At 44.5% G+C, this 24,798-nt stretch overlaps 1 protein-coding gene across 2 annotated transcripts in view; it reads right to left on the reverse strand.

Annotated features, from left to right (window-relative positions):
• Pde5a (phosphodiesterase 5A) overlaps positions 1-24,798 on the reverse strand; it is a 137,870-nt gene that overhangs the window by 23,724 nt on the left and 89,348 nt on the right. For both annotated transcript variants that reach the window (XM_087897608.1, XM_087897609.1), the window contains exons 12-15: positions 17,799-17,945; positions 12,568-12,693; positions 10,385-10,479; positions 3,781-3,868 (exon numbers count right to left, since the gene is read on the reverse strand). In XM_087897608.1, the coding sequence (XP_087753734.1) occupies positions 3,781-3,868; positions 10,385-10,479; positions 12,568-12,693; positions 17,799-17,945 (456 nt within the window). The remainder of the gene's footprint in view (positions 1-3,780; positions 3,869-10,384; positions 10,480-12,567; positions 12,694-17,798; positions 17,946-24,798) is intronic.

The raw sequence follows: 24,798 nt of genomic DNA on the forward strand, positions 1-24,798 counted from the left end.
ATCCCTGCCTCTGTACACGTGTGTTTCCTCCTTGAGACTGAGTTGAAATCTACAAACTAAGTAAGTTTGTCGTTTTCCTTTGTGCAGATTAATTACTATAATATAACAGAAAACAAAGTGAAACTGAAAACTCAAAATCATATTAATCAATATGAAGAATGGAGTTGTGAAATTTTTAGATAACTGATTATTTTAGAGACACTCCTCTGTGGCTTCCATAACAAACTTGGTAACATTTCTGGTTCACATTTACACAGCTTAACCAATACTGAGAACTGTAGGTGTTCCTTATGAGCATGACAGTACAGAGGGCTAGCAGGCCTGATCCAAAGGTGTTGACTAGCTGGTGACCTAAGAAAGCATGAGCTCAAAGGTCTGTAAGGATGCTTGAAAGGGAGCAATCTGTGCTGAGAGCAGGCAAAACACTCCTCCCCAGGGAAGAACACGCCAACAGGTTAGTCAACACCAAAACACTCCTCCCCAGGGAAGAACACGCCAACAGGTTAGTTAATACCAAATGATCAGGCCTGAAAACTTACAAATATGGAACATTATACAGACTAAGCAGATTGTATTTACATATCTAGAAATATACACACATACAGATACACACACACAAATAATTAATGAAAGGAGGGGTAGACGGGAAGGCTGGAAGGAAAAGAAAGGAGAAATGATGTCATTATATTACACTCCCCCCAAAATAATAAAAAATTATAATTTTTTCATGAACAATTTATGCACGAATTTTTATTTGTTTTTCAAAACAGGGTTTTCCTGTGTAGCCTTAGCTGTCCTGGAATTAGCTCTGTAGAGCAGGGTGGCTTTGAACTCACAGAGATCCACCATAAACAGGAATTTTTGTAGGTCATATTTCCCATATTAGTAAACTATTCTTTTGAAAGACATGGGGGGGTGCAACGGGGGCCAATCCATGTATCATCACTGAAGGTTTCTGTTACAACATCTTGTATTTATTTTTGGGGCTATAATTTAAAGCAGAGTGGTTCCTTGTGATCTTCAACTAAACAAAGCCCAGAGTTCAGCCACTCCAAATAGACTCAGAATGTGTGTAAACCTTCTAAGTCTCAGAGCCAAGAAAGTGCCCAGAGCTTTAGAAAGGAGATCGGGCGGTGAAGAAGGATGCCAGGGCACTGCTGGTTTGCTTGGCTGGGAAGACAGTGATTAGGGAGTAATGAGACCCATGAATTAAATTAATGACCGAATCTGTGATGACAGCCACAATCATTACTTCATCACTCTAGATCTGGGCCACAGGGAACTTTTCAGAAAACTTTGGATGCTTTTATTGATTTTTAAGATAAAAACGATTGCCAGGAGATATTGAAACAGCTTCGATACTGCGGTCTCAGGGTTTGTCCCAAAGAGTACAATCCGGATGTTTTTATTTACTTGTGCTTATAAAGATAAACTATACAGACGGCTCTTATGACTCAAGCCAACTAAACATATAGCCAGATTGCTTGTATGTCATGCTAAGTAACAACATACTATATAATAATTCATATATCCAACAAAAGAAGTATGATAGGAAATATTTAATACACTTTTGAAAAGGTTAGTAATTTCTTTGGTCTGGGACTGTACTTGAAATAAGACACCAGCAGGACTTTTTAAATAGGGTGTGGTAGCGCACGCCTGTAATCCCTGAATTTGGGAAGTAGAGACAGGAAGATTAGGGCCTTAAGGCCATTTTCTAGCTATTCAGTGAGACAGAGGCCAGGATGAGCTGCATGAGCCCAAGTTAAAAAACAAAAACAAAAACAATAAAAACTCCCTATCCTACCACAAAGTAAATAAAAAGCTTTAGCTACAGAGCATTTTCCCAAGGAAAGTACAGATGTTTCTACCCTAACATGCATATGTTTCTCCAATCTCAATTTTAGAAAATTATACACTAAAAATAACATAGTTCATGGGGAAAGTAGTGTTGGGGCAGATCACTCAAAACCTATGCGACTCGGAAACCAGAAGGCAAAGCAAAGCAAGGGAGGTGCTCTCTGGAGGTGAGTTGGCCCAGCAGGCCTGGGGGCTTCCTCAGAATGCATGGAGAACACACAAGAGCCACAGACGGGAATGCCGGACTGTGGGGAGGGGCAGTGTGCATGGGATTTGATGGAGAGGGAAGAGCAGGGTCAAGAGCCTCTCACAGCCTGCAGCGGAGGAGGAGGGCACAAGGGCCTGCTTCTCACTCTTCAAACACCACATTAAAATGATACTGATCACATATCAACTGACTCAAGCTACACGTTATAGCAAACACTCTATTAAGTCTTATATAAACTTCCTGAGGAAGTAGTCAGAAGAAGTTGTATACTTTTTTGTCAGTGCTGGGGGGAGCTCTAACCTAGTGCCCTTCACGTGCAAAACACACTCTGTCTCCGAGCTGCATCCCAAGCTGCACACACCCTAATGTTATTGTCACACTAAGATATTATGGAAGAGGTGAGGATTCTCTTTGCCTCCAGTAGAAGACCCTGTGTTTAGTGGGGCAGGTGGGACTAGAACGGACTTGCGATGCATCCTGCCCAAGAAACCTAAAAGGTAAGACCAAATTGGCTGGCCATTCTGTAGCTGTTGTGGGACGTTGCTGTCTCCGTAATGAGGGTGCTTTGCAGGGATGATAAAATTACTAATATCTACCAGGTGCAAAGAGTCGGACGCTCAGCACTGTCAGCGTGTTAAGAAAGGCCAGACCCTTTTCTTGCCTATGCTGCTTTCCCACTCACTGGCTGATTAGGTGGGAAACACAGAGGCTTGGTAGTAAGGAAGGATCTAGAAGACATGCATAGTAAGAAACAAGAGATGCTTATGGGGGCGTAAAGGAGGAATTGGCCTCACAGTGTGAACGATAATGCTGGAGTGACCACTTCGGTCTGTGACGTGAGAATGACATGCCATACATTTGGACCTAATAATAGTGACCACAATGTGACCCCCTAATTCTTCTCTAAAATTCAGGGGGAAAAAAACTAGACCTAACCCCAGCAAACATGAAGGCATTGTGATAAAACCGCCTAAGATTATGTACCATGCCTTGTGACCATTTAAATGTAATGGTAAAACCTTTCTCTTTTGTTTTCCCTTATAAAGTCAACACAGGAGGAATAATTAACAATCCCACGAGTAGAATAAAAACTACCAAGCGTTTTATCAGACACACTAACACTCAACCCAGCTCACGCTCCGATGTACGTTCTGCTAATACTGCACTCCTGAACATGTGCATTTACTTAGCGAACCGTATCACGTTTTCCTACATTTGCTGACACTCCCTTCTCTGTGTGCTCGAACAGCCTTCTCATTCCTAGAGAGAACGGCTTGTGAGCAGCTAAAAGCGCCAATAAGACGGAGGCTGGGAGAACAAGTGAGGGGAAACCCATTTATCAGGTCCAAGGCCTGGGCTTGACCCCAGCGTGTAGTCAAAAGGAAAAGAAGAAACAGATACCAATCTGTAGGAACCACTTCACCTGCTTTTAAAAAGTTAAAGCGGGAGCCGTCAAGCACCAGTTTTGTTTCTAGTTTGGAATAATCAAAGGTCAGTAATCACATTTCCTTCGCGGGTAACACGAGATAGTTCTTACCGGCCAGACGTGAGGCTGTAGCGATGTCTAATGCCTTGGCTATTCCTTCCTTACCCAAAAAGGAATAGAGAATGTTCGAGAATTTATGAAGCTGGGAATAAGTCCAAAACCTAAAAATAAAGCTGCATTTATAAAGCTCCCCTTTGAGATTCACGACAATAAACGCTGTACTTACGGGGCTATTTAGAATCATCAGGCACTGATCAAAATGATGGTGTTCCATGATGGAGTGGCAGTACAGCTGGGCCAGCGGGTGTTCGCTTCTGGGTGATGATGTTGGAGAGAGAGAGAGAGAGAAACGGGAAGTTCCAGAATATGTTACTTCACCAATCCATTAGTGTTATTAACTGAAATTATCTTAAAACGAGCCACACTAATAATTTTCTCCCCTGCCGAGGAGAGTGGGGTAATCTCTCAGCAATAAACACTGATGCAAACTGTCTTCAAATAACGATGCTGCTGGTTCAGAGATCAGTGTCACTGCCTTGAAGGTTGAAAACAGCATATGTGAGGAACGAGGGCAGAAGATTGCTAGCCCTGGGCACAGCATGTACCACTCCACAATACCTAAGCGTTATTGGATTGGATTTCGGTTCCAACACAGCAATCGACTTAAAACCTGGAACAAATCCATGTTGCCATTTCCCCTGCACCGATGCTCAGGTGGAAGGTTAGTTTAGCCATGTGTGCTTCTGTATAAGGAAAGAGACCACTGGGGTTAACATGGCGTGAGGGATGGAAAGCAAGCCAAAGGGGGGCAGTAAGTACACAGCCTTGGAAAGGAGGGGTGCGGAGTGAAGGAGGGGGATAGCAGGAAGGAGGATGCTGAGTCACAGGGGTTGTTTGAGTGCAGGGCAGCCCTCAAGCTTTCTAAGCCCAGCTCTGAAGAAGCAGCTTAGACTTCCTGCCGGGTGAGCTGGAGGGGTGGGGAGGGTGCCGCACTGTTTACTGTATGTGTGGGACAGCAGTCACAGAAGGACTTCTGAAGCACGACAGGAAGAGTCTTCACTTCATTTCTCATGACCCTTCACATGTGAAAAACCACGCTCTTCACTTCCTTCTTAAAACCACGAAAGCGTTCTGTAACCCGTTCCTCCTAAAATGTATAGGAACGGGGCTTATGAACCGCAAAGCCCCGCAACAGTGCTAGAAAGTACGAACGATTTTTCTCTTTCTTCACTAGTATATTGCTTTCCATTTTAATTTTTCATTAAAAACCTACCCAGAGCTAATAAGATGCAGTGAAAAAAAAATGGTTACAGAGAAACAGAAATAGATGCAGTAGGAAAACAAGAGCGGTCAATGAAGGTGGGAGAATGAGTCGCCTTTCTACTCCTATTGTTTAAATTGTTACCTGTCTTTCTGATTTAATGCCGCTATTGGCATAACCTTTCCCGATCCTTGGCTTTTGTTTTTCTTCACACCACCTCTAATTGATGACCTGTACTGTGGACCAGGGGCTGAGCTCAACACAGGAGAATGACTTCTCCTTTGAATCTTTCCATGGACTCCCTGTCTTCTCCAGAGACGACCCCCCTCCATTCTTCTCCATTCTTTCATATTAAAGTCAGCTCAACTAGCATAGCAGTCACGGCCCTCATTCGTTTCAGGCAAAAGAGAAGACTTTCAGGTGTCTATTATCACCGTTTATAAAAGAACTAAAGAACATGAAAGCAGGGTGCTACCCTAGGGAAACTGAGGCTGGTGGAGCTTTAGTCAGAAGCCAGCCTAGGACATGAGATGGAAACCTTTCACGGAACCTAAAAGCAAACCAACCAACTCACATAAATGTCAAGCACAACACTTAAGACAAAGGTCGAGGGCACATTGCCAGAGTCCCTCAGCAGGTGCCGCGGCACTCAATTTGTCACCGCATCAGACTATAAACCTGTTGAAGTTGCTGGCCTTTGTGACAATAGTTTCCCTTTATCAGGAGCCTGTACCACAGCCGGCACTATGCTACTTTGATTTATTATTACTGTATTTCACTGTGTAAGTACTGAACCAGGCATCTCACACCTACCTCCTACTTCAGCCGCTGATACAGTGTTTCATCCAGACTTTAACAGACTCGACACAGGTGCCAATCAGAAAGCTCTCTGCTCTGTCTTGGCCTACCCTAGGTACCGCCCCCCTGACCCACAGCTGGTGCCCACAGGCTTGAAGCACAAACACATAGCCAGGGCCAACATAGGCTAGTTAAGGCCTGGGGACCACCACTGTCTAATGGAGCAAAGGGGTCTTACAGATAAGTGTCTTCTGCCTTAAAGCCCAGTGACTCTGGGTCTCCTCCCATAAGTTTGCTCCAAATCACCTCTGGCAGAATTGAGTACCGGTTGCTCATCTGTGTGTCTATCTGGAGAATATCCCTCCTTTCCTGCTTCATTTCAGACCTTTCTCTGTGCTCTTTGGGGTCATATTCACCAGCAAGCTATGCATACCAAAACTTTTATCTCCAACTAGGGCTTCAGCGGAACCCAGGCAGAGAGTGCTATACAATGGGCATTTCTGCCTATGTTTTAAATGTTCAAGCAGATTATCTCATTTGCTCAATGGGGATATAAATGACAGGCCTGGGGTTCGAGTACATCCTCTCATTGTCTCTCACTGCCATATCTACACAGTGTCTATTCACGGACCTAGTTGGGAGTCGGTGCAGGAAATGCAATTATGTGGGTATAATACAAACCAGTTAGAACCTCAAACGTACTTTACATTTCTAGGGGAGGCAGAAAGAACTGCATCAGATTAGAGAGGACTTTTGGCTTGTGAGATAGACCAATGCCAAAATGTGTTTGTCTTTACTTACATTCTAAAAATACAAATTCATGAATCAAGCAATGGGTGAAAAAAAATGCCTTGGATTTCCTGTACACTAAAAAAGAAAAAGCATGGAAACCAATGTGTTCGTGTTGCTGCTATTTGGGGCACATCAGAAGGACCTATTTAAACCACTACCGCTGTGGAATTTTCTTCCCACGCCGATGTCGGCGGGCGCTAATGAACTGGCATACTTTCTCTGTGTTTTCCTGTCTTGCACAGTGATTGGCCTACCCTGGACAGTGGTATTGGGAAATACACTAGAAACAGAAAGTCTTACAATCTGAGTCAAAATAAATGTCCTGTGAGAGAGACAGAGTCGCCTCCCAGGCTTCTTCTCCACCACCACAGACAGCGTTCGCGGTTCTGCCTGTGAGCCACAGGACCCGGGGCCGGAATCTCCGCTGCTTTGTACCTTACCCCCCACGCCTTCACGCTCACGGCAGCACCACCGCTGTTTCTGCTTTCTCTCCTTTCCTCATGCATCCTTCTAGCTTCCCCACGTGAAATTAACTAACGCTGCTCTTTGGCCTCCTCCCCCTCTACTTGGTGTGACTGTCGGTTTGTACCTGGCTTGCTGTGACAGTTTTCTAGCTGAGCTCTGTGGTTCTAATTTCAATCCACTTACTGTGCGGCTGACGCTGCGACTTCGCTCCTAATGTTTTTTATCACCTAGGGCAACAGTTCCTTTTACGAATTCTATCAATTCCAGCATATACGGCTCAGGGCGACACCCCTCCCTCGAGGAGGTCTTGTGGCTCCTGTCTGTCTATTTTCTTGCTGGTCTACCGCTACTGGTCCATGCCCCCATCACAGCATCTCAGGATATCTTTGTCCTTTATCTGAAAATCACCCACCTTTCAGCTTAAATCTCATTTTCTCTATGAACAATGGACATGGACTACTCTACGCTTGGCCAATCTCCTTCTCTGATGGACACTTGATGGCTACTTCATTAGATGACCCAGGACTCAGTAGATAACTAGCTTCTTCCTGCCTAGCAAAGAACCCAGACTCTAGCAATTGTTCATTATGCACGAGCCTAACATATAGCATACTTTTGTGAATCACTTTTTAATTGCTGAACTTGAAACTAAGCAAATAAATACACATGCAAAGTCCTAGGACATTGATTAGAGGCCTGATGCGGACACTTTCTCTGTAATGCAAGCTTTATAACTATTTTTATGGGCTACAGCGTTCTAGCCACCACTCATTTTGCTTCATTGTTTTGGGTAGAGACTCACTTAGCCCAGGCTAGCCTCACACTGGCTATGGAGCTGAGCTTAACCTTGAGCTTCTGACCCTCCTGCGTCTGCCACCTGAGGGTACCACCAAGTCTGGTTTACATGGTGTGAAGGGTCAAAGCCAGGGCTTCATGCATACGTAGGTTAACACTCTACCAACTGAACTATAGCCAGTCTACACCAGGGCTCACGCTAGCAGTTCACCTGAGAGCATTCTTCCTCCCCTCCCACATGAGAAGAGAAAGCGGAAACAGAGACCTTACATGCATCACGGGCCACCAGTGGGACCCCTGGTGATGTCAGCCTTCTTGCTAAAGAAAGAAAGGGAGGGAGGGAGGGGCAGAGGGAGGGTCAACACTAGGCCACCCATAGCCTCCTGCTCAAGGAAGGAAGCCTTACCTCAAAGTAGACTTCTCCAAGTCACTTAAGAGAAAGGAGGATCTCGGTTTCTGACTCCATTACCCATGGACACCTCCTTCTTGCTCACTAACCACTCATATTTCTCTACCTTCTTTTTATTTATTTTTCCATGTGTCAGTCTGGACACATCATGGGTTCGGGGTACTGTTTGTCCCTCTAGAAGACAGAACTGTATACGGGGCTGTTTACAGGACTTTACTACCTCAAGGGCTCACTTGTGCAGAAAATCCTACTTTAAATACCAGTCGTTACCAGTAAGGAAAGAAAGAGGCCTGTTTTCCTTTACTCAAAACACAGAAATGTGAGAAGAAATAAAAGCCTCTGAGCAGCTTTAGCTTTTCCAAGAGTTCTTGCTTGGTCAGTGTCTACTTTGTGTGTGGGAAAATAAGACTCTACAATCTGTGCGTTCTGTTGTGTTCCCCCCCCCCAAATTTTTTTTAACCTAAAGAGAAGATATAATTGCTCCAGAAGCTCTTTGGGGTAATAATATTTTTAATAGTTTAAATATAGGGTCTTTTTTAAGATTTATTTATTAAGTATACAGTGTTCTGCCTGAATGCATGCCTGCAGGCCAGAAGAGAGTACCAGGTCTCATTACAGATGGTTGTGAGCCATGATTTGATTGCTGGGCATTGAACTCAGGACCTTTAGAAGGGCAGGCAGTGACTTAATGAGCCATGCCTCCAGTCCCTCATTTTTTAATATTAGTTATCTTTAAGTAAAAGAAAAAAGTTGCAATTTATCTTTTTCTTCACGTATATAGAGCAACATGAAGACAATTTCTACAATGATAATAGACACACACACACACTAATAACACAATGTTCCTTTCTTTGCTAGGCAGGGAGTATAGCCGTTCTATATGGACAAAGGAAGGACAGAAATGCTATACAGACTGTGTGAACTGTTCACACAGGGAGGATAGCCATGCTATATGAACTGGTCACATAAGGAGGACAGCCATGCTATATGAATTGGTCACACAGGGAGGATAGTCATGCTATATGAACTGGTCATGAAAGGAGGACAGCCATGCTATATGGACTGGCCACACAGGGAGGATAGCCATGCTATATGGATGGATCACACTAAAGATCCTTTCCTATTGCTGCTCCCTTTCATTAATGACATTTATGTGCCACTCGGGACCACAAATAAGGCACAAGGACAAAGGACATGTCATCAAGTTACTTTTCCAAATCTTTAGGTTTTCAGGTGGAAAAAGTCAGTCTGGGACAGGGCAAGAGCCTTCTCTCTTGTTTCATGGACAAGGACATGGTTGTGCACTGCTAGAACCCTTACAGAAAGTCTCCTGTTTGTCACATACAGCGATGACGGCTGGAGAGCTGTCTCCCACCCTGCAGACACCGGGAATCCCTTATGACATGATCAGTCAAGTCACCGCCTCACTTACAAAGACGCTAAGTAGTACAAGATTCTGCCATTACAACGTAGACTTTTCAACCAAATTGCTACGAGAAGAGACCGCAACAGGGGTTGGATGGTTGGATGAAAGGTCTATCAGCTTCATCCACTCAGTTGTCATCACAAAATGCCACCTAAGTGTTGATCCTCAAAAGTGCCTGAAAATTCTTATCCCGGTGGTTAGACTCTCACTCCTAAGATCTGCCGGTGAGAGCATCACGCTGGGCACAACTCTAGGGACTACTGCTAGGACCTAACACAACACACATTAAACCTTCCGCTCGGTGGATGCGTGTGGCCTCTGGAAACATACACCAGCCTTGTGCTATGAGGACGCCACTATCTCCATTTTAAAGGAAATGAAGGTATGGAGACGTCAGATTCCTTGTCCAAGGCTACAAGGGAGCACTGGGCAGAACCACAGCCTGGGCACAGAGTTCAAGTTCTCTAACACTGTGTGATGTCACCTCCACTAGAACTAAAAAGCTATGGAGTCTTGTAAGTCAGCAGGGCCCAGCTAGGCACTTTCTCAAATACTGTCTTTTCTACTCCAGGGTAAAAATGCTACCTCTTCTGGACAGTTCTTCATGGTCTTATAAAGACGCGCTTAAGCTGGGTCTACAAAAACCAAAGCAAAACTCACAGCAATTATGTAATAAGGGTCTCAACATAGATACTGCTTGAATGGTGATCAATACAGTTTTACACTTGCATTCACTTTCTAGTTTCCTTAAACATAGCTAGACTATGTAATGAAGCTCAGTCAACTGATACTTTTTTTTTTTTTTTTTTGGTAGCTCTAACTTAAAACACAGTCCAATGATTCAGAGGACACATTTTCTTGTTTTACTGGAGAAACCATCTTACCGCTGTATATACGAGTTGTTCACACCACGATGGTCCAAATCATGGCTTAAAGCAGCAATCAGCAAAGCAAGTGTCTCTAGATCCGTCAACTTGTTCTGTGTGCAAAAGCATTGAAGAAAAGAAAAAGAAAGATAAAGCACGGGCAGGGTCTCCTCCTGTGGCTTTTCCGTACTAATTCCCGCCCTGCTGCGCCGCCCTCACAGAGACTCCAGACACTCGGCTCCGTAGGCAGTCGTTTGGATTCTTATTCACAATGAGCTATTACAAATGTCACTAGACAACAGAAAATGTTGAAATGCTTCCAAGATGAACAACCTGGGATCAGCAAGCTGGCTCTGTGCGTACCAGTGCTTGCTATGCAAGCCCAATAATGTGAGTGGCAGGAGAGAACCAGCTTCCAAAAGCTGTTCTCCGACTGCCATACGTGTACCATGACCTATGTGCACACACACACATACACACACACACACACACAAAACGTAAGTTTTTCAAGTGAAAAAAAAAGAATAATCTGCCCACCCACTGTTAATGTCACGAATCTTTATTTTTATACATGTGGAATGACTGTAACAAACTTCAATTATCTTTTTCTCTTGTTTCTCTGTAACCATGGCTTTGCTCTCTGTGATTGGCTGTGACATCCTTAAGGAACCTAGACAACGCTAATATTAAACAAAATAGTAGAAATAAGATTACTGCGGGGAAATGGGCCTTCAAACGTTGTATAATATATCCGCAAGCCCATTGGCTATTTTTGAGTCCTTGCCGTTTATATTATTTACAGCACCATTCCCATCATCAGGAGGGAATGCAGACTAAGCTGCCATGTCACTCTTTCCTGGAACTCCCAGCACCGTAAGTGTCAAAGTAAGTGTGAAACATGGCGTCACTCTTCGTCATGAAAGCCAAGGGTAACTTTCGGGGGTGATAACCTTCGGACTCTTGCACGACCCAGAGTGAGTTTATTCTAGTCTTAGAATGTTTCTATGGGCGTGAGATATAGCACTATGCTATTTTGTGTGGCTTTGAGGACAACTGTTCTTCTTTTATTTATTTTCTATGTGCAGTGATCAAATCCAGGTTTTTACAGGGGTTATTCCAGTGTTCAGTCACTAAACTAAAACCAAGGCCAGTTGTTTCTTCTAAAACTGATCATTTAAAATGTTAAACCCCTGAAAGTAGGATATTTGACAGAGAATAATATTTCTTTAAATTTACTTTTAGAATTGAGAGGCTCTGGATTTAAATTATATGATTAAATTATATAATAGATGGTTAGAATCACTTTAGCTAGTCAGGATAAAATCTAAGGATAGGCATACAACAGGATTTGGCTACACATGAATCCTTTATGTGAACATTTTCTGCCCTTGCCTTCCTTTTAATCAGCCTCAGATCAATGCACACCAAAGAGAAACCTGTCTGAGACAGCAGTTATAGAGTAGCTGCCTTCCACACAGGGTAGGACTGACAGCCAGGAGCTTGTCTCTGACAACACTTGGTGAGTTTTGAGCAATTCCGCCATGGAGCGGTTGAGTGTGAATATATAAATGTATATTTATCTTTCAGTGTCTTCCTCTAGCGGAAATATTTTTTGCCCAAGGACTACTAAAACATAATATGAAGTCAGGGGATTTTTACTACATTGTATTTATTCTAAATCAAAGAAAGTTAGCAGCCAACTACCCTGCAGTGCTAATCTTCAACCCACCATGAGTCACTATGTGGTACATTATTCAACGACCACTGTAAACAAAGATGGTTGGTTCATTTCTGGCCACCCAGACCCAAATAATACAGAAGCTGCATTAATTACAACACTGTTTGGCCAACAGCTTAGTCATATTTCTAGCTAGCTCTTACATCTCAAATTAACCCATTTCTATTAATCTGTGCATTGCCACAAGGCTATGTCCTACCGGGCAAGGTTCTGGCATCTGTCTCCTTTGGCAACTACATGGCATCCCTGACTCTGCCTACTTTCTCTCTCTATATAAATCTCCTGTAGTCTGCATATATTCTACCCTGCCATAGGCTAAAGCAGCTCTACTAATTAGCCAATAAAAGCAAGACATACACAGAAGGACATCCCACATCAGACCATAGTGGCACATTATAAATAATTTAAAAAGACGGGCTTGCCGTAAACTCCACTAAGCAGACTTCTGAACAGCTGTGAGTACCTGAATCTTGCCTGCTTTCAGAGCAGCGAACATGCACTGTGCTGTGTTGAAGGCGTGTCTCCAATTGTGATAGGCGACGTTCTTCCGATAATTCTTCTTAACACTTAAAATCCATCTGCAAAGAACCTTTAGGAGATAAAGGAGAAGGAGCGACAATGATTGCCAAGTTAGCCATCGTTTTTCTGAGTTCCGGCACCTTGCGGCACTCACACTCAATCTTCACAGCCGCAGCGAGGGAGGTGCGCATGACTGTTCTGACCCCTTGACAAAGGAAGAGACCAACACTGGCTCCTCACAGCTGATGGCTTCTGGCAGGGGTGGGTGGGGTAAGGCTCAGTTTTAAAGGACTCACATCTCACCATGCTGCAGTGAGAATACAGGCAATACAAATTGGACTGGCTCGGGTTTTCTTTTTTTTCCTTTGGGAAAGGCCCAAGGGACAGGGGTGGGGTGGGGGGTAGGTGTGTGGACCTGGAAAGTCAGGCAAGTGAACGTGATGGGGGACATTATATGAAACTTAAATAATTGATAAAAAATATGCTAGAAAAAAGTGAATAACTATTTTAAAAAGAGAAAGGAAAGAAGGAAGGGAGGGAGGGAGGAAGAAAAGAAAGAAGAAACTATACTCAACCAGGCAACCTGTCAGTGGTGGTTGTTCATAAGGGGTGGAGCCAGAATTCAAATATTACTGGTTCAGTCCAGAATCTCCTAAGCTAACCTAGTTCGACTGGATGGAAAATGTATAATATCTCAAAGAAAGGTATGTCGTCATGGGTAGGGCACCAACGACCTTTATAAAAAGTATCGTCCCATGCCGTCCTTAGAATCCTGGGTCATAGGTGCACGAGCGTTGGAGAATGATCCACTCTATGCTCTCACGCTGTACACTGGGTGCCAGGACCTAAGGTGGCTGGGGTCGAGGTACCTAGCTCAAGTCTCAGGACAAACCAGAGTCGCAGGTTGGTGCCCTCCTCATTAGGTCTTTACACTTTCGGTTCTGCCTAAGGGTTAGCACAGTTAATGACTGCCTACCAAGAAATCAAAATCTGGAAATAATGTATACTAAGGAAAGCTCCTGGGACCCATATGGAAAACATTTCTTTTAAAAGATAGGAAGGGGGAAAAGGCAAAATTGTTCAAGCAAGTCTCCCAAGTTGGGTTTAATTTAACTTCTAAGTGGAGTATTAAATTAAATCCTCAGGGACCCATGAGCTAAGCATGGCTATTCTGTTTGTGTTACTGGTCCGCCTCTCTTAAAAATCTGAATGATTTACTCTCTTTTTGTTAAAAACAAGGATGCGCTTTCCCCTGTGTGTCACTGGGGATATTGCAAACACAAAGAGCATTGCCTCGGGACTGGAAAAAGTACGAGGGGAAAGAACACAGCTTTGAAAGCGTCCAGCCTTGTGATTGGCTCTGGGGACTGAGTGGGAGGGTCTGCACTATTGGTAGAAGCCTCTCCATCACAGAGGACTTGGCCTAATCACTTTTCTTTTTATGGTTTTGCCTTCTAGTTCTATGGTTCAGTTACCAGAGAATTCTCCAACAAAGAACCTCGGGATTTCTGAGCACTAGGCCCTGTGAGTTGTCCTTGTGTAAGCAGGTCTGTGTGCCCATGGTGGTGGATGTGCGCTCACTCAGCACCGAAATCTCAGCACAGAGTCCTTTATTCTGGACGTTTTTGGACACTCTGGTGGAAAGATGACAGAGCAGTCACAGTAGGGGGATTTTAAATGAAAGCCACACGTTGTACTTTGATGTGCTTTTTTGCAAGTACACATCAGTATCATGTAGAAAATCTCTTGTGATTAATTAAAGCAGCAAGAAAAGTCATGAGAAAAACTGGAAATTCAATGTCTCAATATATTCTTCACTAGTTCAAAGCCTAAAGCTCGTGTTAAATATGTATTCCTACCCTGCAATTGAATCATGGCTAGAGTGACTCTCGTCGGGGATCTGGTAAAACGTACTAGCTTGGGGCTCTTTGAGATGGGAACCTCAATCACAACAGACATTGGACCCCACCTCCTGAGTCTGGGGGTGAGGGAGGGGGAACGACAGGGCATTAGAATCTGAAACAGCGTTCAGGTTAATAAGGAGGCTTGGTCAGTGGTTGATAACACCTTTGAGGAAGGCCAAAGACTGTCTGTGACAGGAAGGATAGTCTTACGACTTCAAGAGAACAGCCTACAGCCAGGAGGTGAGAAGAAAGACGAAGTATCTAAGCACTTGTTAAGAAGAGATGTGCACTCAGGGACCCAGAAGCCATTGCCACTGATGCTGTCATCACACCAGGCCTGCCCATTTTCTGAGTTCCAATTCAGAGAGCAATATTTTCTTTCCCCTCTTCCTATCTCCTTTTTCCAAACCAAACTGACACAAACCCTAAATCTGCTTGCTTCAATGCTCTGGGCTTCTCTTTCCCTCTGCAGACCTCCTGCTCCCGAGCAGGTGCTCCCAGACTGCCAATGCTGGGCCTGTGTGGCTTCTTAACCGACTCAGAAAGCCTTGCCTTCTCTCACCCTCGGCTCCTGGCAGCTGCTGACATCTCCAGCTTGCCTTCCCTGCTGTTTGGCTTAAACCCCGATAAAATGATCCTCAAGTGTCTGAGTCCGTTCTAAAATTCTTTTCCTACATGACTAAGAACCTGCAGAAAGGACGTATGTTCCCCAGAGACCACGGAATAAAGTGCAATATATACAGTTCAGGGGGTATAGACAGAAAGGACAGACATGGAAACACAATCAACACGTATTCTAATAAAGTGGGCTGCTTCAGAGACCAGTGACAGGCAGTGGCTGCCACCAGCATAAATTAATGCTGGAGGTTTGTCGTTCAGTGTGAAATGTCTTGGTAGGGGCATCCTCCCCACCTAAAATTATACTGACAATAACACCTAAACATAAAAGAAGACTAGACACTTAGGCAGAAAAGCCAACCAAAATAATCTCAATGGTCAGGTTGATGCTGCCCAGAATAATTTTAAATCAAAATTAGCTCACAGAGCGCCAATATTCCATAAATTCCCCCCACCTTGTAAAAGTTCTATGTAAAGGAATTAAAATCTTTTAATCTCCCCACCTTGTACAACTGTTATAAAAATCTTTTAATCTCTTCCATCTGGCAAAACTTTTGTTTACACAAAAAGCTCCCTGTAATCCTGGAAGCCTACGGTCTGGAGCAACTCATCACTTTCCTTCATTTCCTCTACACTGAGTCTTTTAAAACCAGCCAATCTCAAAGACTGTGAGGTCAGAACCCGGCCAATGGGAAAAATACAGTCACCATCTGTATTAGAATAAAAATGAACTGAACTTCCTGCCCTAGGGTGCTCGCTAGCCCAGTCTGGGTCATGGTGTTCCCCTGGGGGAAAAAATTACCTTGACGAGCTATTTTTACTTGGTCCATGTGTGTCTTTGTGGGGCACTGAAGTTTTATCTACTGCTTGTTGGTTGCCATTAAGGCAGGGGCTATGCAAAAAGAAAAGGAAAGCAGGTGATCTAGAGAGGCGGGCTCTTCCTATGGCTAAGAATCTGAAGAAAGGGTTGCTAGGAAAAGAGTGTGAGTATCTATCTGTAATACCCAATCCGTAAAAGCTACCTACAAGCCAAACAAAAAGTAAATCAACAATAAGCGTTTCTCAAAGAGAATCACATTCTTGTGCTCTAGCCAAGCCCTTGGAAGAAAGTCATTGTTAGCCACAGATGCGGACACTCCGGGAACACATGGAACTGATCAAGGTATTATGAAGGAAAAGCCATATTTAGGACTTCTGACACCAGATCTGAACTTATCACATCCACAGGGCGGACTTTCAAAGTGAATCCTATCTCACCATGAAAAAATCTGATGATGATTTAGCATGGTCAAACTGGCCTAAAGGGGAGATAACTGACATGCTCTCTATATCTGTGGATTAAGCAGAGTGTCACAAGCATACACATACACAGGCATGTAAGGTACAGATGAACATGTGATTCATACTGACTTCCCTGGAGCAATAGCATCATTTACTCTAAGAGGTAAGGAAACTGAGAACATGGGAGGTAAACTCTCAGGGTGCATGTGTGTGGATCACTAAGAGATCTGTGATTGAAGTCCATGACATTTCTCCTCAATGACGGCCTGGTTTCTTCATTCGCGAATGAGATCCATTTGTGAGAACTTGTTGGAATCATGAAACAACACAGCATCCCTCAGCTAATGTTCAGACAAGAGAGACCGTCACTGGCCTATTTGAATTGTTTGCTTTTCATTGAAGAAAATCAATGCGAACTTTGATTAAATTTAAGTAAGAATCAGATTAGGGTCTCCAGGAGCATAAGTAGCACCCCATTAACCTTAGTTATAGTCGCCTGCGGCTTTCTTTCCATTCTGTGAGGCCTTTGAGAGCGGGGTCTGCTCATCATTGGTATCACAAAGAGCATGTGAGTAACTGTTCATAGTATAATGAAGGGCTAAATAGAATCATAAAAGCACTGTAGACAGAAAGCTTTATATGGGAAATCTGTATCTGGAGACTGGGCCCCAAAGGGTCTCATTTCTGCTCTACGGAGATGACCTCGTTTGAAAAGTCTGGCCTCACAAGCACCTAGGGCCCTGGTGCTGCTGCATTCTACGTGGTCGTCACAGCCTTGGCGATGATGTCAAGGTACTTCCAGGCTTTGAACTCCTCCCTGAGTCGCCATTGGAGGAGAGCCAGTTCCCATAGACGGCTCCCCAGACTACCTGTTCTGCTGCACACCCTTCCAGCTGCTTCTCTGGCCACTTTCCCCTCCCCTGTGTCCTACCCAGTACCCAATAACCTGCTTTTGCGCTTCTCCCGTCGTTTTAGGTAAAATCCTCCTGTATTCTTCCACCTGGTGCGTGACACATGGTGGGAATCCAATACATGCATTTTTTTGTGGGGGGGGAGGGGTTTGAGACAGGGTTTTTCTATGTAGTCTTAGCTATCTTGGAACTCACTCTGTAGACCAGGCTGGCCTCACACTCACAGAGATCTGCCTTCCTCTGCCTCCCGAGTGCTGGAATTAAAGGCATACACCACCACCACCCAGTTTAATGAATGCATTTTTAATGACTGATGGGTTTTCTTAGGCAAGGGTATGTTAATCATTAAAGCTGAAAACCCCTATTACGTGCTATTAGTCAGGTACAGTTTTCTATCTTACACACAGACACGTGAGCACACACACACACATTTTTACCAATGCACACCGCTGCCTTCCTACCTCATGCTTCATCTGGAAGTTCTGCACAAGGTTGAGGTCAGTGAACATCCGAATTGTACACAGCGCCGTTTCCACATCAGACAGCTCAAAGTCGCTGAAGCCGAAGTCAGTAATCTTAAGGGTTTGGGCAGACGGTACCACAGCAGCCTTAATGGAGAGAAGAAAATGAAATAAAGCTGTGAAGTAAGACGGAGTTAGTCCCAATGCATTCTCACATTTCTGTAGGGCCACAGAACATGTGCTTTCTTTTATTTTCCCTTTCAATATTGCTGTAGTTTGGGTCTGGAATGTTCCTGGAAAAAAAAAAAAGTGGGCTTGTTCTTCAGCCCAATGCTGTTGGGATGCCTTAGTCAGGGTTTCTATTGCTGTGGTAAAACATCATGACCAAAGGCAACTTTAGGGTGGGAGACATTTATGCATCTTACAACTTGCAGTCCATCATCCAAGGAAGCCAGGGAAGGACCTCAGAGTAGGAACCTGGTGGTAAGAACTAGTGCAGGGGCCATAGAGGGGTTCTGCTTCCCGGCTGGATCCTTATGGCTTGATTATCCTACTTTCTTAAAGCACCCAGGACCACCAGTGAGCTGTGCCTAGCCACATCAATCATCAATCAAGAAAAAGCACCAATGGCTTTGCCTCCATGCGAATCTGGTAGGGGCATCTTCTCAATTAAGCTTTCCTCTTACAAAAGGGCTTGTGTCAAGTTTATATAAAACTAACTGGCACATGGTGGTGGAATGTTTCAAGAGGTGGAGCTCATGGCGGCGAGGGCGGGGGGATTAGTTTACTGGAGGTATGACCTAGAATGGGAGACGCTGGAGCCTTCGTTTCCTCTTACTGAAAACACTTGCTGGATGTCATGGAATGATCAGTTTTCTCTACCAGGTTTCTCCCATAATGTTCTGGGTCAACCCCAGACTCCACAGCAGTAGAGCCGACTTGATTATGCACTACTACAAACTCTAAAACATAAACCCACATAAACATCCTCTTTTTCAGTTGGCTCTCTCAGGTATGTTATCAGTCTATTGCAATGGCAAACTGCAATAGACTAGAAACCTTTATCACAGTGGTGTGGGAGAATAGTCCCTAGTCTGTCAATCATGTTTTAAATAAATGCTGATTGGCCAGGCAGGGGGTGTAGGTGGGAAAACCAGACAGGAAGTGGAAATGATGCAAGGAGAGCAGGAGAATTCTGGGGAGGAGGAAGTTCATTCTTGCCACTCCTGCCCAGATCACCGAAGCAGCAGGATGTGAGCTGCCCTACTGAAAAAGGTACTGAACCACATGGCTAACATAGATCAGAAAAAAAGGTTAATCAAGATGTGAGCATTAGTTAATAAGAAGCCTGACATAACGGGCCAATCAGCATTATAACTTATAGAGATCTCTTGTGTGATTTTTCTCTGGGACTAAATAGCTGGGGGACAGGGCAGAACAGAAAACCCCCAACAAGCAGGACCCCTCATGTTACATCACAGGACCCCCCTACACATGGGGTTAACAAACATGATTCCAGAGAGGTGAGAGGCTTGCCACCGTGGGATTGCACTTCAAACAGAAAGTAGCAAAGAGGACCCTGAAAATCTGGCTCTTTTATACCTCTTATTCATGTGACAGATGCAACTCTCTGGAACTATCCCATCGCCGGAAGTCAAGCAGTAAGCAATTTGTATTTCATTCATACAAAAACCTTGTGGATACTCTGCACCCTTACCTGACAGAGAAGTCAGGTAAGGAACGGAGCTGTTTTCCAAGACAACATGTTACCTAGCTCAGATCTGGCCTCACTGCTACTCTGTGGAGTCTACAGTGCAGCCGATGCAGAGTCTCCTCCTAGTTTGAACATGTCAATCACCTCGATGCTAACAAAAGCACTGGTGTGGGAATTTCAACTTAGTCCATTACAGGTGGCTGTGGGAAGCTGATTTTGTTTGTATTTTAGAAGGGCTCTCTCTCTCTGTCTCTCTCTCTCTCTCTCTCTCTCTCTCTCTCTCTTTCTCTCTCTCTCTCTCTCAACTGAAATCCTTGGCTTTGATTTTACAGTCATTTAATTGTAGCAAGCACCTGGAGGGTCTTCAAAGAAACCTTGTTCTTTTACATCCATCTCTCCTCCTTTGCACTGTCCGCTTCTGTGAGCTCCTGTTCTTTAACTGATAAGTTCCTCTAGGACATAGTTACAATCTAAAGTAGGAGTAAGCGCCCCCCCCCCCCCCCGTGCTAGCCCCTCTCTGGGAGCTCCTGTTAAGTGGCACCAATGACTGTAACTTACCTGTCGTGGTTCCTATGCTTTTTTATTTATTAGCATAAATACTTAAGAGTAACTGGGAGGGAATTAAAATCTTATTCTCTTTGCTTAACTTAACAATTTTCATTTTATTTCAAGACGAGCCTCCTATGGAGCCCAGGCTAGCCTGGAGCCCAGGCTAGCCTACCTTAGCACTGCCAGTATTGGAGCGATAGGCGTGCACTAAGATTCTTAAAGTCCTAATGCTTCCTAGGAGGATGAGGTCCATCTGCCCGTGTTGGGGCAGTCCTCCAAGTACATCCTAATCTTGCTCTCAGAAACACCTAATTTGTTATGCTGTCTAGGTTTTAGGAAAATTAAACAGCAACACGATCTTTGAACTCTTTTTCTAAAGCATCGATGATGAATGATTAACTGGCCAAGGTCAAGGGACCCTGGCAGCCCCACTGCTCTCTCGTTCTCTCCTGTATGCTTGCTGGAGCCTGTGGCGACCTGAACTTGTAGGGCCCCCTACTCCGCACCCATTGACCATCTACTCTGTGGGCATGCAACCGAGTGTTAGCATTTGTGGTAGCCCGATCAGAATGAGAGCTACTTGATAAAAAGAGCCTTTTTTGTTTATCGAGAAAAGAAATACTGAGTGGAAACAGTTGCCCAACCCCTTCGGTTTCTTAGCATTCAGACGGCACTATCCTAACTTTGTGAACTAAAGCCGTCAAAATACTAAAATCTCCCAGAGCAACTGGGCGCTCTAGAGCCCCTATACCTTCAAAGCTAATTCCCCGCTCACGGTGGCTGTCGTGTTTTACTTCAAGTAGACAAGATCGTTCCATCCTGTAAGACTCTTCCCCTCTGTCAGAACTTCACAAGAAAATATGCATCCTGGAAAGCCAATCCCATGGATTTTGTGGGGGCTGAACCAGGGAAGACAACTGAACATGTTTAGAAAAAGGTCTCATTGTTTACAGTGGCTTCCAGCATCAGAGAGGGAGCCACTCCAGTTAGGGAGGAAATAGATAACATCTGCTTTCCTTGAGAATACCCACTAGGCCAGAGAACAGATGTTTTATTCCTCAGCATCATTTTTCTTACGGCAGGACGTTTTCTTCCTTTCCTTCCACAAAGCATATTCCACAGCTGCAGGAGAGGTGGCCCACACAGCCCAGCCCAGGCCTCCCCTTTGTGCGTGGAGTCTCCTCCACCTCTCAGACTGACAGGAAAGCATGTCCTTTCCTTCTTCAGTCGCTACTACACCACAGCACAAACAGACTCCATGAATGGACCCAGCAGAGACAGGCAAACATTCTCCACGAGGGCCTTGTAGTCAGATACCGGGTTCAGAACTGGGACCAGTCACTAATGAGGCTTAAGAAAATCAGAAATCTCTTAAAACGCTCCTTCCTTAACCACCACCTAAAGTGTTAACTTTCTGTTTGTTTTTCTTACTATTTCAGAAGATAAAATATTGCACGTTTTCCTAATAGCAGAGACTGAAGTGTGTAATATTTGGGGGTGGAGCAGTCGGGTACAATTCTAGATTCTCAGAGTTTCTTTTGGTCACAGTTGTATGCACTAGAATTTAGAAAATGAGACACCAGCCGGGGGAACAGGTAAGCAAGCTGCAGGCACCAGCCATGGCTGCAGACACCAGCCGGGGAAACAGGTAGGCTGGCTGTAGACACCAGCCATGGCTGCAGACACCAGCCGGGGAAACAGGTAGGCTGGCTGCAGACACCAGCCGGGGAAACAGGTAGGCTGGCTGCAGACACCAGCCACGTCTGCAGACACCAGCCATGTCTGCAGACACCAGCCGGGGAAACCAAGTAGGCTGGCTGTAGACACCAGCCATGGCTGCAGACACCAGCCGGGGAAACAGGTAGGCTGGCTGCAGACACCAGCCGGGGAAACAGGTAGGCTGGCTGCAGACACCAGCCACGTCTGCAGACACCAGCCATGTCTGCAGACACCAGCCATGTCTGCAGACACCAGCCGGGGAAACCAGGTAGGCTGGCTGTAGACACCAGCCATAGCTGCAGACACCAGCCAGGGAAACAGGTAGGCGAGCTGCAGACACCAGCCGGGGAAACAGGTAGGCTGGCTGCAGACACCAGCCACGTCTGCAGACACCAGCCATGTCTGCAGACACCAGCCGGGGAAACCAGGTAGGCTGGCTGTAGACACCAGCCACGTCTGCAGACACCAGCCGGGGAAACAGGTAGGCTGGCTGCAGACACCAGCCGGGGAAACAGGTAGGCTGGCTGCAGATCTTCACCCTCACATTCCTCTGACTGTGATACCCCAGTCGCATCCCAAACTCAGTAGCAGACCGCTCGCAGCCTCCGCTCCTTTCCTGCCCACCATCTCCCGGCGATCATACAGATCTCTTCCAACCTCCCTTCCTTCTCCCCTCACCTCATCCCAGCCCCCGGTTCCAGCAGGTAATCCCTGGGAATCCACCAGCCAACCCTGTCAGAGAAGCAAGTAGGCCAGCAAAACAGATAAGCAAGCTTCATGTCGTCGCTCTCCCTCATCTTCTCTAACCCAGCTCCCCAATCTCATCCCCAGTTGTGGCCTCGCCGCACTCTCTACACCCGTTCCCAGGGGACTAAGGAGATCCTGGCAGATTATCTTGTTTTCCTCCCTCCAGCAGAGCCCTTCAGCTCCCATTTCTTAGTTCATTCCCGTTCTTAAGTGTCAGGTCCCAATACCAAGATATGCATTTTGCCCTGAACCATTAGTAGCCACACCTATCAAGATTCCAGAATTCTGTGCCAGGCAACACACAGCCATCACAACCTCCTACGAAACAGAGAGGGCAACAGAAACCAAGGAACAAAACACCCACCCAACAAAGACAAGACTAGATATCAGCGCCTAGAACTATAATCAAACCCAGATGCCGGGACAACAGTGTAAGCACAATCAATACCAGCCAGGACGAAGTCTCCACTAGGGTCCAGCTACCCCACCCAGGCCCTGAGATCGGCAGTACAACTGAAGCATAAGAAAAAGACCTTGAAACAGTCTTTATGAGTGTGATAGAGGTCCCTAAAGAGGAAATGAATAAATCCCTTAAAAAAAATCTATGAACGTACAAACAAAAACTGGAATGAAATAAATAAAATAGTTGAAGACCTGAAAGGAGACATAGAATCAACAAAGAAAACCCAAACTCAGGAAAGTCTGGAAATGAAAAATTTAGGAATTCTATCAGGAACTTCAGAGGCAAGACTCAACAACTAGCAAACAAAAAGCACATCAGAAATAAAACATCCACCATGATCAAGCAGGCTTTATGCTAGAAATGCAGGGATGGTTCAACATCCATAAACTGAAAAACGTGATTCATCATATGAACAAAGTGAAAGACAAAAGCCAGTGATTATCTTATTAGCTACAGAAGAGGCCTCTGACAAAACCCAACACCCTTTCATGATAAAAGTCTTTGAGAATTTAGAGATATGAGGGACATACCTCAATATAATAAAAGCAGTTAATGGAAAGCCTATGGCCAGCATCAACTTTAATGAAAAGAAATTCAAAGCAACTCTATTAAAATCAGGAACAAGAAAAGGCTGTCCACTCTCTCCAAATCTCTTCGGCAGAGTACTTGGAGTCTTAAACAGAACAACAAGACACCTGGAGGAGATCAAGGGGACAAAAATTACAAAGGAAGAAGTCAAAGTTTATTCGCAGTGATAGGATACTACACGTGCGTGACTCTGAAAATTCCACTGAGAAACTCCTACAGCTGATAAACACTTTCAGCAAAGTGGCTGGATCCAAAATTAACTCACGAAATCAGCTGCCTTCCTATATACAAAAAACAAACAGGCTGGAAAAGAAAGCAAAGAAACCACACTTCGCACAACAGACTCAAATAATAGACTCAAACATCCCGGGTAACACTAACCAAGCAAGTCAAACACTTGTATGATAAAAAAAAAACCTTTAATACAATGAAGAGAGAATTTGAAGAAGATATCAGAAGGTGGAACAAAGACCTCCCATTCATGGATTGGTAGATCAACATACTAAAAATGGTCATTACTAAAAGCTATCTACAGATTCAATGCAATTCCTACCAAAATTCCAACACAATTCTTCACAGAAATTGAAAGGACAATTTTCAGCTTCACATGGAAATGCAAAACAAACAAATAAATCAAAGCATTAACAAAACGACAAATAAAAACAACAACACAAACAAAAACCAGGATGGCTAAAACAGTAAAAATACCATTATTGCCTATTTCAAGTTGTACTACGGTGCTACAGTAGTAAAAATAGCATGATATTAGCACAAAAACAGACACATTGATCAATGGAATATAATTGAAGAGCCAGAAATACTTCCACAAACATGGACACTTGATTTTTATAAAGAAGGCAGAAATACACAGTGGAAAAGAGACGGTATCTACAACAAAGATACTGGTCACACTGAATGCCTGCAGGTAGATGAATCCGTATAGATCCATACTCATGACATTGTGCAAAACTCAACTCCACAGGGATCAAATACAGCAACATGAAACCAGATAGACTGAATCGGACAGAAAGGAAAGTAGGAATAGCCTTGAACTCGTTGGCACAGGAAAAGACTTTGAGAACAAAACTCCATTTGCACAAGCACAAAGATCAATAAATGGGACCTCATGAAACTGAGAGGCTTCTGTATGGCAAAGGATACTGTCATTCAGACGAAGAGGTAGCCTATAAAACTGGAAAAAAATTTACCAATTACACTCC

The sequence above is a fragment of the Myodes glareolus genome, chromosome 17, assembly GCF_982192425.1.
Source record: "Myodes glareolus chromosome 17, mMyoGla1.1, whole genome shotgun sequence".
NCBI classification, from domain to species: Eukaryota; Metazoa; Chordata; class Mammalia; order Rodentia; family Cricetidae; genus Myodes; species Myodes glareolus.